This window comes from Prunus dulcis, chromosome 1, assembly GCF_902201215.1.
Source record: "Prunus dulcis chromosome 1, ALMONDv2, whole genome shotgun sequence".
Classification (NCBI taxonomy): Eukaryota; Viridiplantae; Streptophyta; class Magnoliopsida; order Rosales; family Rosaceae; genus Prunus; species Prunus dulcis.
The window spans coordinates 26,532,671-26,551,316 of NC_047650.1; the positions used below are offsets into that span (position 1 = coordinate 26,532,671).

Genomic DNA, 18,646 nt, shown 5'->3' on the forward strand with positions numbered 1-18,646 from the left:
AAAGTACTAGGTTTGGCCTGGTCCCTAGCTCAACTTTTAGTTGCTTATCGGGATTAAGAAACAGACACTGCATGATCATCACTAATCACATGACAAAAGCGCGCTCGAAAACATGCATGCATCCATGGCTTTGGCTTTGGCTTTTTTTTGGACGATCCATGGCTTTGGCTTTGCAGAGAAACAGAAGGGTAATTTGCTAAGCATAGGAGCCTAGCTATATAGGTAGATCACTATTTATAAGGTGCAACTTTTGAACAATGAGCTTTGTTTTGGTGATTAATTGTACGTCTCTGAGACAAAGTCAAGTGCCAGCATGTGGGTTGGGTTCTATACGAACAGAAATTCCCTGTGCCACTTTTAATCTTGCTCTTTTGCTTTTTTCTTCACTAAAAAACTTGTACAAAACGGATTTTGACTAGCAATTAGGCCTATAATCTCAGCCTCTCATTCAGTACACTTACATAGAAACCCAACAAAGAATCAAATGAATTAGAAATAATACCTCTCCTATTTCATGCTATTGATTGACATTATATATGCATGCAGGCAAGGTACTTATATTGTGCTAGCTGACTTTATTTGGAGTAATTTTTCACGCGATGTAACTAATAACGTTACACTGCAACATGTGAATTGATATATAATACCACATGACGGGGTCATTTTGATTAATTTGATCGTAATTAATCATAACACAACAAATTAAATCGGGTAAAAGAAATACCTCCCATCAAGATGCAGTGTATATATATAGTGGTGGGATGTACTCTTACTTACTATTGTTGTTGAATGACATGTGCTGAGGAAGTGTATAGACAAACTGTTGGTCACGCATGGCTTTGCCTTGCGAAATATGTGTATGTGAGACTCGAACGTAGGAAAGACAAAGTAAAAATTTCCAAATCTTCGTCTTGTCTGAAAATAGAAATTGGGAAAAGCCAACCGTGCCAACCTCATCAGACTTCATAGCCGCCCCCATTGATTTGTCACACCACCTCCCTCCTTCCCTTCCTCTAATTAACTACTGTTCATGTGACAGTCCCAGCTCCTTCACTCAGAAAGACTAATTTCTAGTCAACATTTCATTGTTGACTCCACACCACAGCACAGGGATCTCTATGTTACTGTTTAAGAAATATTTTCTGACCTTTTTTTTACAATTATTTTTTTGAAGGGTGTGAAAACAAATTAAATTCAATAGAAACTTTCAAAGAAGCAAGCAAGAGAAGATGCTATGTTACTTGGGGCTGAGAAAGAGAGATTCTTCTTGTACTCCCAAAAAGTAAAAAGGATCTTTTATAATTTGGGCAGTTTCTTTTTGGGCTCCATTTAAAAGTTTGCTGTAGGGTTGGAGCCTACAAAAGATGGTCCAATATTCATGAACACTAAATTTAAGAAAAACGTTTATTTTCTGATTTGATGTCCGGAGGGGTTGGGGGGGAGGGAGCGTAAATTGCCATATCATTCACATTGATCACATGGTCATAAGATTATGCGTCACCTTCTCGAGCCTGACAGAATTAGGTTTTTTTTTTTTTAACTTTCTTTTTCTCGGGTGTGATCGATGAACTTTTGAGAAGCACTTTGCTTGCTCAACATTACATTGATTTTATTTTCTAGAAACTGAAAGACTAGACATGGAGTCTTCTTTCAATTCTAAGGTAGTAAAACATCTTCAGACAAAAATAAGAAGAAGAATTTAAATTAAATACTAAAGCAACACATTGGTCATTTTAAATACCAATTTTTTTTTTATAGATACAAATCATATTCTATTTTAATTTAATTTAAATTATAATGAAAATAAATTCAAATTAGAATGCAGAGTAGATTTCACATCTACTTCAACCTACTTAGCTAAGCTAAAGTCTGCCAAACTTTATTTTATTTAAGTTCTAATACTAGTTGAAAAGTCAAAAAAAAATTACAAAGAAAATCTAAAATGAACGGTGTGACCGCGTTTGTGACCCAAACTAAATTAATGGGCTGAATCCAAATAAGCCCCAGCCCGACTATTACCTGGGCCATCGATCAACCCGAGCCAGTGGCCAAAACGCGCCGAACATACTAAGCCCTTATTCACCATCTCTACAGTACGCCCACCTCCAGGGAATCGCTGCACCGTCGAGAATCCGGGGATATATATCCTCGATTCCCTTGTATAGATAATGACAGGTGTCAAAATCCTACGGGTACTGGGAAGCACGCACCGATGACAGGGCGTGGTGGAAGCAATGATTGAACGTAGCGTAAACAGAGGGCAGTGTGGATTAGGACGAGCAGCATTTGGCCCTCAGAGGGCGCGAAAAGGCACATTTAATCACGCCTAAGGCTACGCGTCGTGGCCACGAGTGTGCACGCACACACCCGCGCACAGGAAGATTGAACCTTGAAGATTCCGTTTGCTCTCGGAAAACCCCGAGAATATTCGGAGGGGAGAGAGAGAGAGAGAGAGAGAGAATAGACTTGAAATAAATAAATATGACCAAGAATTAATCAGATAAACAGAAAAATAAAATATAAAAATAGACAGAGGGTAGGGAACAGAAAAAGAAAGAAATTGGTAAGAGGCTGAGCCCTCTGGAGGAAGGGAGCAATCGGTCTTTGATCTTATCCGATAAAAATTAGAATATTAAAAAATTAAAGATAAACGTAGGTGTGGGAGGTGGTGACGTCAGCTCCAGCCCATAGATAGGCAGAGAAAAGCGAATCACAATTCATACCATCGAATATTCAACCCCGACTTCTAAAAAAAACTAAATTGGAAATAAAAACCCAATCACAGATTCGCTTTTCTACGCGACGCCACGACCCGACGTCTCTCTACCTCTCTCTCTCTCTCTCTCTCTCTCTCTCTGTGTGAAAACAAAAAACACTCTTAAAAATTCCATCTCTTCTTGTCTAATTTAATATCTCAAGAAACTTGTTTTTGTTGGTTTCTTTCTTTTTAAATAATTTGGTTTTGGTCTGCAAGATTATTCCGTTTTCGGATTCTACTTGGATCCCATATGCGTCCTTGACAAGCCCCATTCGTTACCCAATCCCCCTTGTTCGGTTCTATCTATGCTTTTTGGACCTCCACCTGCTCCTTCTTATAATCTCTCTCATACATAAATACATTCACACCCGCATTTCTCTAGCTCTGATTTAACCCAAGAAGGAAGATAAAGACACAAGCTTTGAAAAATCCAGGAAGAGAAAAAGAAAAAAAAGAGTTAGCTATGGAGTCTACAGAGCAAATGCAGGCTTCAAGGTTGGGTTTCCGTGACTATGTCAAGGCCTTAGAGGAAGAGAGGCATAAGATTCAAGTTTTTCAGCGTGAGCTCCCTCTCTGCTTGGAGCTTGTCACTCAAGGTACGGACTCTTTTCAATTTACAGCTGAAGTCTTGTCTTATAAGTCCTAAAGTTCATGTCTTGGTTTGAATTTATATGGATTTGTTTTCTTATTTTGTTTTTGGGTTGTGTTTTTTTTAGCTATTGAGAGGTGTAAGCAACAGCTTTCGGATACAACCACGGACTACATGCATGGACAATCTGAGTGCTCGGAACAAACTTCAAGTGAGGGGCATGTGTTTGAGGAATTCATTCCCTTGAAAAGGACTTCCTCTTCTGATAGTGATGATGATGAGGTGCAAGAGTCTCAGGAGCCCAAGACCAATGACAAGGATAAGACTAATGGTGACAAGATAAAATCAGACTGGCTTAGATCTGCCCAGCTCTGGAATACAACCCCAGATCCACCCCTTAAAGATGTATAAAAAAGATTCCACCTTTATCTATTGAAATGAATTGTGATTGCCCCTTTGTTTAGCAGCTCCATTTTTTGAGGTAAAGGAGTGGGAAAGTATTGATTTTTGGGGTGTTGGTCATTGCAGGAATTGCCTAGAAAGGCCTTAGTGATGGAGGTCAAGAGAAATGGGGGGGCTTTTCAGCCTTTCCAAAGGGAGAAAAGCGTTGGGAAGACTAATAGGCCAGTGGCTAAAGTGCCTGCTTCTGCTCCGGCTACTAGTTCAACCACAGACACCGTCAGTGGAGGCAGTGGTGAAAGCCACAAGAAAGAAGAAAAAGATGGACAGGGTCAGAGGAAACAAAGGCGGAATTGGTCACCGGAGTTGCATCGCCGGTTCTTGCATGCTCTTCAACAGCTTGGTGGTTCACATGGTATGTTGTTGAGTAACCTTTTTAATGTTTTTTAGATTAATTTACTTGGATGATCAATGATAATGGGATATTTTATTTATTATGATTGGATGGATATGGGATTAAATTCATTTGGATGTTTGCTTGACATGTGGGTGTGGTTGGTTTTTCTTGCAGCTGCTACACCCAAGCAAATTAGAGAGTTAATGAAGGTTGATGGGCTCACAAACGATGAAGTCAAAAGCCATTTACAGGTTTGTATATGTGATTGATCATCTATCTGTTTTAATAATAATTTGCTCTATGTGAACAAAATTGTACAAGGAGCTAATGCCATGCCACTACTCATACATGACAGAGATTGGAAGCAATGTTTTTATGGAGATCTTTACAATTTTAACTTATATAATAATCTTATTGGTACTGATAGTTTGTATTTCCTAGGTTTCCTATCAATTCAAGTCATGCTATTAGTCTTGAATTTCAATTCATATTTAACTTTTGGGTGCTTCTCTATGTGCAAGTTACAATGTGATTAAAACAATATTATAAAACGACCCAGCAACAAAGAGTTGTGAATCTCACAAAAGCATGCATTTCTTGAACAATCAAAAAGTTGTGAATTTTTATTAAGCCTTCCTGCAATCAAGCAGAGCCTAATTTCAATCATCTTCCATTGTTTACAGAAATATCGTTTGCACACTCGAAGACCAACTCCAACAACGCACAACAACGGCGGCAACCGCAACACACAAGCACCACAGTTTTTGGTTGTGGGAGGTATCTGGGTGCCACCCCAGGACTATGCAGCAGTAGCAGCAACCACAGCTTCAGGGGAGGCTACCAGGGTTGCTGCAGCCAATGGAATATATGCACCTGTGGCTACATCTCCGTCTACCGTCAAACCAGTGTCACCACCATCCTTAATGCAAAGACCACGACCGAAGAGACCTGAGTCCTCCCATTCAGATGAGAGGGTCAGCCACAGCGAAGGCCGCGGTCATTGCAATTCTACCGCTACATCATCCTCCACTCACACCACTGCTTCCCCTGTGTTATAAACTTTTTTAACATGAGAATGATGTAAAATTTTTGTAACCAGCGTTATAGAAAGCCCTTTCTGATTACCATACCAATATTCTGACCTTTTCCCTGTTTTGTTTTTCCCTCCTGTTGTTTATGAGCTATAAGATGTATAGGTGTGTGCTGGATACGAGGGACAGTGACAGTAAAGTTTTGAAGTTGAATAAATTACGTACAGAATTTGGAAGCAGAACAAAAAATATTATGAGGCTCGAGCACGCCAATAATAACATACTGTTCCTTGTTTGTTATATCTCTATGTACATATGTATAGCCTGCACATTTTAGTAATCGTCGGCTTGTTAACTGTTGTATGCATTTGATTGAATGCTCTGTTTTGTACTGGATACGAGGTTGAAATTTGAATGGTAGCTGAGATTGCAAGAACCTAGACAATTTGCAATAAAAAATCAAAGTCTAATATGAACATATTAATGGACAGAGAAGCTACAAATCAAACTGTTTCAAGGCACTTACTGTGGTAATTACTAATTGCACCAAGGTTAAGACTTCTACTGTAAATAATTTTTTTATTTTTATTTTTATTTTTTTTGCCAAATGATAAAAATATCATTGATAAAAGCCGAAAGGCTAAATTATAATAATTACACAGACAACCAATCACTTAAACACTAAACTCCAAATTATGTAAATACTGACTAATTTCCACGTCTGAATTTGTCCAACTGGCCAGACAGCCACATAAGGTTTGGTGAAAAGGATGGTCTATTCGTAGCTATAACTTGATGAGGGAGTTATAGAGCTTTGTTGACAAAGAGGGGAATATAGTCTTCTTTACTTAAAAGTCTCGAAAAATAAAAAAAAATGACAACAAAAGAATCCTGACCCACGAGAAATCTTCCTACCCAAGAAAATAAGCAAATCACAGATGTTGCAGATCTAATCAAATCTTTTCTGTTTGGCTATTGTTGCCTCAAATCATAGAAAATTGGGTTGCGTAGAGGCTACACACAATATGATAATTCCTTGGCCTTTTGCACGAAAGGAGAACAATATTGGCAAAATTCAGTAGTTTGTTGGATATGTATGCATCAAAAACATGTGCACATACACACATATCATATGTTTCCCAATAAAGCCACCCCCTCTGAACATCAACTTCTTTACAAAGTGTGGTTTGAACAGTTTAATGTTAACTTCTATCTGAAGCTGATTAGGTTTCGGTTGGGTAAGCTAGATGGGGATACCTTATCCATAAAACCCCACCCCACCTTTTAATTTTTTCCCTCACTTACTCTTTTTTTTGGTTTATTTTGTATAATTTATCCCTGCGATTACATGTTTCATGGCTTCATTGAATGACACTATTAAACTATATATATAACTGTTTGTATATATCATTTCTATATTAATCATTTCAAGTGAAGCCAGCCATTACATGTTTCAGAGCCCTTCCAATAGTGAAAGGATAAGGATAAGTTTTAGAATATCATGAGGGTCGTTCTATACTTGAGATTTAAGAAGATGAACTCATTCAAATGTCCAAAGATGACCCTAATTTTCGTCTCATACTTTATAGTTGTACACATCACCAAAATCTAGGACCTCGAGCGTAAAGATAAATATTTTTAATCATTTGAGTTTCGAAGTCCTTGTTCAAAATTTTTTATTATAAACAACAAAAGGTTGTAATAATCATGACACGTAACATAAACCAGTTTTTATCATCATAATAAACATCAATGTTTATTTATTTTCCTTTTCGTTCCCTCCAAGTTTAAACAGAAGTTTGGATATATATATAGCTTGAATGAATGATGAAATAATTACTTCAAAGTGTCCACATTCGTAATAAAATATGGAATAATTTGGTCATCTCTCTATCAACTTTTTAGGCTTTATTATCTAAACAAATACAACACAAACCAGAGAAAAACAAGTGTTATCCAAGAGGGAATATTATTTAGATGCTCGCATGGCGGTGATCCAGGCCATTTTAAAACGTGGCGGCTCTGATAATGCATGGTAGATGGTACAAGTTAAAGTTAAAACCAGGCTAGGCCCCATAAATTATTATCATTTTGTGTTTGTGTTTGTGTTGTGTCAACACAAGACACACAGGACAAAGCCGTGTGTTAGTTGGAGCTAATTTTCTAGCTTATCGCATTGCGAGTCCTCTCATTTTTTTATACAAGAAAACGAAGTGAAAATGTACCACTTCCATGGTCCACATCCGAATATTCCAACGTATTTGGGACAATTACGCACTAGTTTTTAATATTTTCATTTAGTTTTTTTATTATTCGGAAATGTGCATATATGTTGTCATCTAAAATGTAATGTGCTAGTATATTCTCCATTTTCTTAACTTATCTTCTGGGGTGGGGAAGGAAGGACCAATCAGGAAGGTTTTCTGATCCCCAAGAATCTTACCTTGTCCGAGAATCTACCATATAAATTAAATCAACTTAAACTAAAGATTAAGATTAGTTAATTACTGAAGAGGAGAGAGCCTAATTGGTTCATGTGATGTGGGGGCCTCCCAGCTCACATATGCTCAGTATATTATGCAGCTTGAGCTTGATGGTGGGCCAATTTGTAATCGAGTGAAGACACGTCTGGGTGGAGATGATATTTCTATTTTTGGAATCAAAGGTGTCCTTAAATGGAAAATGAATTGAATATGTATTTTAAGCAAAGAAAAGACACAATGAATCCATTGAGTTGAGGACATTTTCAAAGTGTTCTAGAAGAAGATGGGCTTGGATTAGGACTAAGTCCGAGAGAGAGAGAGAGAGAGAGAGAGAGAGAGAGAGGAGAGAGATTCAAGAGAAGCGTCCCTTGAGTGAGCCTTAAGGCCAAATGCCTCTTGCCCTCTATTAAATTCAGCAAGAGGAATCGATGCTAAAGTCATTTTTTGGTTGAGTTGGTGACAAAATCTTATCATAATTCTTGTGAGGGGGAAGAGGGGAAGATGTTGAGCATATTCTGGTGATCTTCTTAGCGTTGAACTGTTGAATTAGACAAATTAATCCTACATACATTATCAATGCCAAGTTTTGTTTTTTCTTTTGAACTTGTCATGCTTGAGTAGGTTAATTAATGCTGAATGAAACCCGTCTTCCTTTCACATTAAAAATGAAAACAAAAAGATTTCATATGTGGTATCTATCTACGTCAACATCTGTATCTCTCGAATATACATTGGCATTTGGTGTTTTTTTTATTTATACATTTTTGTTGTGGACAAACAATATGACATTTATAAATATATTTTATGACCGATCGAATCACACGCAAATAACAAAGTTATGTTTTTACAATATAACTAATCACAACCGAGTAGCAAAATCATCACAAATATTTTTGACCCAAAAAAAAATTCATCACAAATATCATTTTCGCATGATCGTATCCATATGAGTTACACTTGATATCTCCTTTAACTAAGGCCATCTCCAAGTGATGGCTATATCCTCAAATATATCCCCAAATTCCTAAAACCTATCTCCAAGAGTGGGCTACACAAAGAGTTACAAAAAAAAGGAGGGTTGCACGAAGGGCCAATTCCTAAAATGAGTGCCACATGTGGCCCTTTGGTCAACCCGTGCTAAATAATTGGATGGGGCTCAGCTAACATCACCTAGCCATTAGGTGACGTTTCTTAAAAAATCTAAAAAATTCATACTTTTTTTTTGGGTATAAATACATACCTCATTCTTACATTATTTCTCACAACATCTTCATAATTTTACATATTATCCTTCCTCGATTTCATCCTTTTACATAATTTCTCACAATTTCTTCATTCTTTTACAAACTATCATTCATCCTTTTCCATTTAAATTAATTTTTAAGTTGTTTTTAGAACAATAAAAAATCTAATCATAAATCTCTAGGGCTAATGACGAGCCAACACATGGATGTAAAAAATCCTATCCCAAAATATTTTTCTCTTTTAAAATGTATTTTAAATAGGATATAAATAGTGATTTAATTAAATTAACTAATAAATTTACATCATATACTAAAAACTATTAAAATATTAAATTTAGCCATTTATTATTGGAGACGGTTAAAATATAATCTGCCACTATTTTTTTTTAAAAAAAAAAATTATGTTTTAGAAGGATAAATGTAGCCCAAAACTAAATATAGCCCTCCCGATCTAAAGATAGAAAACAACTGTGATCAATTAGCATTTGACATTGACTTGAGTAAACTGCAGAATTATAATTATCTTCTCACCCCTCTATATAGTATGCACTAGTACTTCATTCCCGTTCCAATACATATCCTTACATTTCCCCCAAAAATAATTATAATTTGAAGTTGACCCAAATAAATTGTAATTATATTCCAAAGTGAATCTCACAAATTAGGCGGGACAATTGTCCACTGGGGCAATATTACCCACATAATTTTTAATTTCTAAAATTTCCACACAATTAATTGGCTTCTTTTTCGGGTAGCTATAGCTCTGAAGTCTGAGAAGTCCACATTTATGTGCTGGCTAGCTGACGTGGTTGGCAGAATTAACACCACGAAGCAACAACATTATTTGCTCTGCCCCATATACTTAATTGATCTAATTATACGAGATCCCTTTGGATTCTCTGTAGCTATTAACCTTAATTCAGCGAATCTTCCAGTTAGCTAGTCATGCTCGCAAATTAAATTTTCATTATGTCATTATATAGCACACTGAGAGTGATGTCCTCATCTTATTCAAAACTAGAAACAATCATTAATATGCGTTTGAGTGTCAATTATTAACGCAATACATCAACGGCTCACAATAAGTAGCATTACCTACTATGAAAACAGTAATCATTGGCTTTCTTAGGGGTTCCTAGTTTGTAGCTAGTTATTGTTGGCGGAGCTAGATAGCATCCTACAGTAATTGTTGTTATAGTACTTACCGAGATTAATGAAATGATTATGCAGCCCCTAAAGGACACAAACTCGACCAAATGCATTTATCAATAGTTTGATGATTAATTATATTATTTATACATACAAATTTCAACAAGCGACTAAGCCTAAAAGCTTAAACCATAATAGGCCCTTGGATCAATGGGTTCAGTGGTTAAGTCCTCGTCTTTGTTGACGAACCAATGTTGCTTTTTAATTCAAAATAAATGAATAACAAGATATATGTAGGCCATTTTCACGGAACCATTCCTGAAGGACGACGCCAACTCGTCCAAATGCATTCGTGTTGCTGCAAATGCAATCATATTTGCTCGATTCTGTGTATTTCCCATTATTCTTTGGTGATAAAAAAGTAGACTAGTTTTATAATTTTATTGGCTCCAGAAATGGAATATTGTTGTGGTTGCAGTCTAATAACACTACCGCTAATATCTCTCGTGGTTGGAACCGTCCAGGTTCATTGAGGTTGTCAAAGTTGTTTTTATTTTATTATAATAATAATTATAAAAAAAAAAGAGAAAAGCGACCATATAATTAAGAAAAATACCTAATTTATTAGGCAAATAAACAAGAGGAAACTACATAGGCAAACAAACAGATTGTGGTGTATACGTACACTATAACCACATGCTTCCTAGAAAAATACGAAAGTGTAAACATTTATAGGAAATTCAGTCCAAACAAAACAACATTTATAGAACCGTAAAAATTCATGGAAACAAGATCTGACAGACTAGGAGCTTTCAAGTACTTTATTTAGTTACTAATTAAATTGCGACTATACTTACCCGAGTCATTCTATAATTAGGGGACATTAGAGTCATATCTCTTAAACGTTTGATAAAATTAATCAATTTGATTCAACGACTAACTAATTTGATCAAATAATTAAGAGAGATACGTTATCTAAGGGCCTTCTAAGGCCCTAACTATAGAATTCCACATACTTTCCCGCATCACTTGCACTCATTGTATAAATTACAAATGTTTTGCGCCTCTAACTGTACCCACAGTGGACTTTCTTTTTCTTTAAAAAGTATGTAGCGAGACCAAGCCCATTGGGCCTTGCCTTTCAATGAACTTCCTTTTGGCAAATTACAAATTTGATTTGATAAAGATTACATATTTTTAAGGAGATACAGTTTCTGTGTATCTGCAAAAACAAATTATGGGAGTGGCGGGATCTCTAGAGGTACACCAGGAGTAGGCTGCAGCACCTGCGCATCTGGTAATTCCTTGGACAAAAGTTCCTGTATTACATAACCATGTCATCTTAAGAGTTTTTTTTCTTCAAAAGCATAATGACTCAAATATATTTCTCAACAAGGAGTTGAAGAAAACAACCTTGAATGATTCTATTGTTCCTTCAGCCTGAACTAAACTAGCAAGAAGCCCTTTGCTATCCAAGTCTCCGTTTGTCATCGGGACAATGAACCTACAAAATGTACAACAAAGACATTGAAATACTTACAATAAAACCATCTTTCTTTATATGTCAGTGTTAAGGTAAAAAGAATTTGTACTTGGCATGCAGCAGCTTTGCAAGTTCAACTGCATCTTCTTGTCCAGACACCAAAGTAAATTTAGGCAGAAGCTGCTTTATGACCGGCGTGATGACAATGTCAGCCCTTTCCTTCTCCACTGAACTCTTGTTGTATACACAATGGGGTTCATAGTAAAGAGTAAATTTCCCTTGTGGAGAACTGACAAGATATCTGGTCCACATAGCATATATATATATAGTTAATATTCGTTCAACTAAAGAGTAAATATTAGATAACAGACTACATCAAAATTAAATCTACAGATAGGTAACATTCCTTGGAAATATTCACTCGACTAAAAGTTGAACACATAAAACCACAAAGGAACTGTAACATTCCTTGAAAATGGAATTCACTAGTGTCATTCTGGCAATAGATAAATGAAACCTTACCCATTTTCAGGGCGCTGCCAAGGAGGACCAAGAACAGGCCCTGCAGTGGCCTGAACTTTGACTGTAGAACCACTTCTTGCTTCAATTACGGAGCTCTGACCAGGTTCCATATATGTGACCTGAAAAACGAAAAAATTAGAGTGTGAGTATCAAACAGAGAAGATGCATCTGAATTTATGTTTCTGAGCGCATAATTATTTAATTATCTTGAATGCAAGTATTGCAACTTTCAGAAACCAATTGAGACAATGGTTTAGGTTCAGTTGTTAAAAGAGATGTGATTTTGGCATGGAATTTGTCTACGGTCATGTCCACCATCTTAGCAGTAAACGCAATTACTCAAAAATTGACAGTGAACAGCTGAATAAGAACAGAGGCCCCAGCCTGATTGACATCTCCTACCCAAAAACTACGCTAGTTCTTGAGAAAAAGGCATTGCTTATTGTTAAGTTATGATTTTGGATTTCATTTTATCATACCATATAAGTGTAGTGTCATTATCAGCTTGTTATAGTATAGACCACCAAGCCAATTTTTCTCAGGTCTTAATTTCTTTGATGGTGACTACAATGAATAGCATATATTAAAATAAAAAACAAAACAGAAACATTCAGGAGCTGCAGCCTGTAAAAGAAAACACTAGTTTCAGATTGAATATGCTTACATTGCTGAAAAGGGGATCCAACAATGTCTGAGCATTGGGTGTAGCTATTACTCTAAGATTCAGGTACTTTTCAGAGAGCGGCTTTAAAGTCTTCAAATGGCAGTGGTCATCGAGGCTTTGTGTGATTAGTAAACAATCAACTTCTGGAAGATCACTTAGCTGCACTAAAGTTGCTCACCCAATCAAAAGAGGCTTATCAATTCCAGAACAATTGTACTACAAGATAATGGCAACATATGCATAACAACAAGGCAAATTATATATGAAAAGGAAATTAAATTAAGAACTAAAAGACTACCTGGAAATTCTTCAAAAACTTCTTGGCAGCATCATAAAGCCAGGGGATCCCAAAATCCAAATTACCCACCAAGATTGGATCGACCAATATTTTCAACCCACCCACATCCCACAACCAGCTATTCCCCTAAAGCAAAACTTTGTATACATATGTCAGGAAATGCCCAAACCTAATCAAATCGAAGAAAGACCAACAAGAAAATGAAAACCCACCTCCAAGTAAGTGAGTTTGAACCCATCAGTGCCGGCGAAACTCGACTGAATTGCGTTTTTCTCAGAAACCACAGCAGCAACAACCCTACCAATCCTGCAAATATGTACAGCTGAAGATAGCTCTAAGATTTACCAAAACCCTGCATATATGAGAGAGAGAGAGAGAGAGAGAGAGAGAGAGAGAGAGACCTGGACGTTGAAAGCCTCAATTGTTTGGAACTTGCGCGAATGGGAGTGGGGCTAGGAGTCGAGAGAATGGGAGAGGGCGCGACAGGGGATAAGGGTATTCTCGGCGTGCATGGTCTGCACGACCAGAGAAGAGAGCTGCACTGACCAACAGCCATGGCCTTCCCGCGAATTTGGAGAGCGATTGATTACTTTATTATTAGTTAAATTATTTTTTCATTTCCCAAAAATTCGAATGGATTTCATGCTGCCACTTGCCACGGGCTCACCCACAAGAACATTTAATTTTTTTTATTATAAAAAGAATGATTAATAAATGGTAAATCTTTGAAAATTAATTTAATGTGTGTAATGGTTTTTATTTTTTGATCTTTTGATTAAAGAAAAGTTAAAAGAATGTAACTGAAATTCCTTTCTTTTGTAGGAAATAACGCAGCAATGCACCAGCAAGTTGCAACTCAATATACACAATTTTGTTGAGCACACATAGCTAAAGAAAGAAACCAGCAAAAACTTGGATTTTCGCTAATCTAGGAATCTTTAATTTGTTTGGCTTCACCTGAAACAGAAATGCTTTACAATAAGTGGTTCTTGTACAATCAAATCTTGAAGGCAAGTTGTCTTTCCCATCTTTTGGGATGATAAGGTATGATACTTGCAATTTTGTTACCTTCAGGTTTTGGCAACTCATCCTCAGAGGGGACTTTCTCATGCCAAACAAACTCGTTTTCATGTTCATGCTTCCTGAGTAATTCCGCAAACTTATCAATTTCCTCTTTGAGAACATATTTCCATGACTCTTGGCCTGGCATTTTCTTCTTCTTCACATCAACCAGTGCAACTCGAAGAACTCCGATGGCAGCCCCGAATTGGTTGGCAATCTTCAGGCTTTCGGCAAAGTATTTCTTACTTTTTAACTCATGTAGCGCTTTGCAACATGACATGAATTCCTGTACAAACCAGAAAGAGCAACCAAAATGGGAAAGAAAACTTTCTGATCAGCCCCAAACTGTTCATTCAAGGTGAGGAAGGAATAAAGAAATAAAACTGGGCAAATGAATGCACACATACCACAATGCGTGAAGAAATATCATTACATTCCCTACTTGCTGTATTTAAAACACCTGCAGCTTCATCAAGCAACTCTGCAACACCATGATGCAACTTTGCCAAAAGACCCACGGTAGTGCCCTTCTCTTCAGCCCTCTTTATTGTTACCGCCTATTACATTTTCGTAACAACATCAATTATCACAAAGAAGAAGCCTACCGTAAAACTTTTATCATCTCTTTAAAACTGGCCTAGTAAAGAAAAGTAAGTGGATTTATTCATATATCAGTATGGACAGAGAAAACATCCGCAATTCTGTAATGGAAACTCACCTGGGCCTCGGCCAAGCAAATGAGGCTCATGACAGTGGACACAGATGTGACAACTTCTGGTGGCCTTTCCGCAGTGAGTGAATATTGTAGAATAGGAAGAACCTTATGAGCAAGATGATGAAAAACACCAGCAGCTTCTCTGAAAAGGGTGGCCGATTGCACTAGGTCTATGACAGCGCAAAGAAACTGATCAGGTAATTACATCCATGGTCACAAAAGAAATAATAATAACAATAATAAAAAATCTCAAAAGTGCAATATGAAGGTAAGCTAGCATCTTCTACCTGCAGGAAGAACTTCTAATGCCCTCTCCCGAAGGATTGCACCATAAAGGAAAAGGGTCATACCAACCTCAAACTGCAAGCTATTGATTTGAAAATATTTTGGACCTTTAAAGTTAAAGAAAGAAGATGAACTAAGAGCACTAGTCCATTGCATCTTAAGTTCTGAATTCCATCGAACTATCTGGCCGAAGTCGCTGATCATGCCAACATGGAAAATCAAATTCTCCAGCAACGGAAGATACATTTCTAGGTTGTGAAGAACCTGAGACATTGAAAAGAATACTAGAATAAGCAAAACATCAAATGCTATCAGAGACTGGATTACATAGTCGTACTAGATGCAAACGGAAAGAATCAATTTGTACCAAAATAAATACGCAAGTTCTCCATGTAACATTATCTCACAACCTAAAACACATGAAGATTGAAGGACGGCATTAAACTAACATAAGATTATTAAAAACAAAGACATGAGTTCAACAAATGTTTCATCCAAACAGATATTAAAGTACCTACAAACAAACAGAGTTCGCCATTAGAACAGGGTAGTGCCAGTATTACTAAACAATAAAGCTTTTTACGTATATTCAAAGGGTGACATTAATATGCATGAAAATGAAAGATGCAAAATAAATCTCATATGCCTGGCAGGCAAGAAATAATAAGTGGGTCTTCGAAATACCAAATGCCATACTGACAAATTACCTGTTGAGAACGAGAAGTTAACCCTCCAGACATTTCTCTTGCAATGGCCGTAGTAATGGAGCTGCTCTCATTAATAGACTCCTCAATCATTCTACGCTTAGAGCTTAATTCTTTCAGTTGCTCAAGTGTTGTGGAATCACGAGCAGCATAAGCCTCTTCAAACACAATCTGGACAACAAATCACTTGGGAAATTATTAACCACACAAAGAACAAGTAACACTGCCGAATAATTTATTGGACATATATCCACTTCTATGTATTCATCCCCAAAACCTTCCAAAATCTTTCCTCCAAAAGAGTAGACCAAAATTTCATTCAATGAGGTTGACAATGTCACATTATTAAATCTATATTTTTTGTTGTCCTATTGTGGGTCCTAAACATGATTTTCTGCCCAACAAAATTCAAGAAAACCCAACTGGGTCTATGCACGTTCACCATTACCGCAATCTCAACGCTGATTACAAGCAAGCAACATGGCATGACAAAATTGGAAATTTGATCAACTGGGTGTATGATAAGCTCAGTATAAAAAATCCGAAAAAAACAAAATTCAAGACCAAAGAAGCTTAATAGCACCATAGACTCTCCAAAAATAACTCAAAACACATTTACCACCAAAATATAAACTCAAGAATATGAGAGGCACCGGGAAATACCTTCTTAGTCTTCAACTTTGCCGGGTCTCGAAAATGAAGCATCATCGTTGCCAATTAAACAAAGCCCAGACAATATCTGGGTTTTACGAGAAGTTTCTAAAACCTTTACCTTTACAGAGCTCAGATTACTAGTAGAGATCAGCTTTCAGGTTAAGAAGCAGAGAGAAGAGTAAGAAGAGTGTGGTTCGTCCGCGGCTTATTTAGCGCGTACCATTTTCCGGGTTTTGTTGTTTTGGGTCGTTTTCAGGATCATTGCCTACTGGATTCGTTCGTTTGCTTCTCGGCCAAGATTTCGATTTTTTTTATAAGAGGTCAAAACTCTAATGGGCCCCTGATTCTACGTTCTTCAAGCAAACGTGGACTTCTCCGGGCCGACTCTCAAATTTTTTTTTAATAATATCAACTAAAATTTATTTAAAAAGGATAGAATGTTATAAAACTAAAGGAATTGAGGAGAGAATTTTGAAGTAGTGGAGATATAGGATCGATTCCTATAGCTTTTGTATTATTCAATTCACCGATTACAAAGGGAGGGTGAACTCTTTTGTAGGTAAAGCCTCTTCCAACATGTGGGGCTCCACCTTATTATCTACCTTATCATCTTACAACACTCATCCTTGAAGACCACAATGTACGGAATATGCCTCGTTAAAAACCTTGCCAGTAAAAATTCAGTGGGACAAAAAAAAAACTGGTTGAAGGGAAAAATAGTACATAACCATGTGTAACATAAAATTCTGTGTATATTGACACTCGTGCGACACTGCCTCGTTAAAACCTTGCCAGGAAAAATCCGGTGGGATAAAAACCTGGACGAAGGAAAAAGAGTACAGTGTGTGAAGGTCTTTATTTACAGCACGCTCCCCCTGATGCTTGGCAAAATATCTTTAAGCCATACTGTTGATCATCTTTCCGAATATCATAGTTGACATTGCTTTTGTGAGTCAATCTTGAGCGACACTGCCTCGTTAAAACATTGCTAGAAAAAATTCAGTGGGATAAAAACCTAGACGAAGGAAAAAGAGCACAGTGTGTGGAGGTCTGTATTAACACCATGCTCCCCCTGAAAACTTCATGACTAGCTTTTCCCAGTAAGCGACCATATAAATTTCCAGAGTCCGCATATCTAATAACACTTGGGCTATTTGTAAGTTCACTCAAAAATATGCCCGTATATGGTGTTATGCTAAGATAGCATCAAATATGCCTCACATCATCCCAAAATGATGGTGATGGAGTTGAGCTCTATCTGAAAAATACAATGTCCGGTCCAATATACTTTCGGAAAATCCTTAAAGTGCCCAACGGATAATCCTCATAAAAATGCTTCAATACTTTCTTAGTATAAGTAAGAATCTCGTTGGCATAATGCTCGATCTTTAAGTCGAGACAAATATTTCTTGAACTCTTCAAGAGTTTCAATATGTTGCAAACATATCAATGTACTCACTGAGGCAATTTATGAGTATTTAGAATTGAGTACAGGTTTTGTGCTTCAGGCATATGTCTTTTAGGGACTTGCTTCATGCAATTGCAATCCTTTCAGGGATTTTGTTTAAGCGATTAAACTTTATGACACATTATATAGCTTTAACCCTGCTATTTATACATCTTTAGGGAATCACTTCTGGTGATATGCTTCGTGCATTTAATAACCTTTAAAGATAACATGTTGGTCTCCGTAAATGTGCAATAAGAGGGCACAATTGAATCTGTAAACATGGAGAAAACCCAACATTCCTTGTTTTTGACAGAAACATTGTGTCATACAAAGTAGGTATATTCCCTTTTATTCAGAACACCCAAGTATAACTTTCAATATTAACATCTTTTGGGGTTCGTACTGTGGGTTTGTTCTTTCACGTTCATTCTCATCTATAATGGAATTGCCTCATTCCATTTTGGCCAATGATATTGTCGACATTTAATAATTGAACGTGGTTCCAATCAACACAGCCCATTGATGATTTGAGTAGCTACTCCAAAACCAAAAATTGTCATTCATCAATTCATGATCCCACCATTCTCATGTGCATGCGCATGCATCAATTATAAGCATTTCTTTGAATTTGGGTACCCAAGCCACTTCAAGGGGCTTTTATTATGTGAGAATGTGGATTATAACCTCCAATGGAGCGGTATTTTACAGTAGGGCGTGGATAATCTCCATTTAGGGAGTTGGAACATTTAGAACCCATAT

The 18,646-nt window shown here is 36.9% G+C and overlaps 3 protein-coding genes across 7 annotated transcripts; 1 reads left to right on the top strand and 2 right to left on the bottom strand.

The window, feature by feature from the left end:
• Positions 1-2,757: 2,757 nt before the first annotated feature.
• On the top strand, positions 2,758-5,514 carry LOC117615039 (transcription factor HHO3-like). 2 transcript variants are annotated; one of them, XM_034344016.1, is made up of 5 exons: positions 2,762-3,354; positions 3,475-3,752; positions 3,876-4,161; positions 4,318-4,394; positions 4,827-5,514. In XM_034344016.1, exons 1-5 carry the CDS (start codon positions 3,222-3,224, stop codon positions 5,199-5,201), a joined length of 1,149 nt encoding a protein of 382 aa, XP_034199907.1. In that variant the 5' UTR covers positions 2,762-3,221; the 3' UTR covers positions 5,202-5,514. The 2 variants fall into 2 exon arrangements, with proteins under 2 accessions (XP_034199908.1, XP_034199907.1); XM_034344017.1 differs by lacking the exon at positions 4,318-4,394 and having other exon boundaries at positions 2,758-3,354.
• Positions 5,515-11,021: 5,507 nt separating this feature from the next.
• On the bottom strand, positions 11,022-13,709 carry LOC117614891. Of its 3 annotated transcripts, none has more exons than XM_034343818.1 (8): positions 13,419-13,709; positions 13,230-13,323; positions 13,018-13,143; positions 12,720-12,878; positions 12,056-12,174; positions 11,643-11,834; positions 11,464-11,554; positions 11,022-11,369 (listed from the first exon to the last, which is right to left on the bottom strand). In XM_034343818.1, the coding sequence occupies exons 1-8, from the start codon at positions 13,571-13,573 to the stop codon at positions 11,286-11,288; spliced, it is 1,020 nt and encodes a 339-aa protein (XP_034199709.1). In that variant the 5' UTR covers positions 13,574-13,709; the 3' UTR covers positions 11,022-11,285. The 3 variants fall into 3 exon arrangements, with proteins under 3 accessions (XP_034199709.1, XP_034199710.1, XP_034199711.1); XM_034343819.1 differs by having other exon boundaries at positions 13,018-13,135; positions 13,419-13,535; XM_034343820.1 differs by having other exon boundaries at positions 13,018-13,135; positions 13,230-13,339; positions 13,419-13,522.
• A 105-nt stretch (positions 13,710-13,814) lies between these two features.
• LOC117614890 (programmed cell death 6-interacting protein) lies at positions 13,815-16,757 on the bottom strand. Of its 2 annotated transcripts, XM_034343817.1 has the most exons (7): positions 16,447-16,730; positions 15,787-15,954; positions 15,082-15,343; positions 14,798-14,964; positions 14,487-14,636; positions 14,086-14,365; positions 13,815-13,974 (listed from the first exon to the last, which is right to left on the bottom strand). In XM_034343817.1, exons 1-7 carry the CDS (start codon positions 16,489-16,491, stop codon positions 13,946-13,948), a joined length of 1,101 nt encoding a protein of 366 aa, XP_034199708.1. In that variant the 5' UTR covers positions 16,492-16,730; the 3' UTR covers positions 13,815-13,945. The 2 variants fall into 2 exon arrangements, with proteins under 2 accessions (XP_034199708.1, XP_034199707.1); XM_034343816.1 differs by having other exon boundaries at positions 13,815-14,365; positions 16,447-16,757.
• Between the last annotated feature and the right edge of the window lie 1,889 nt (positions 16,758-18,646).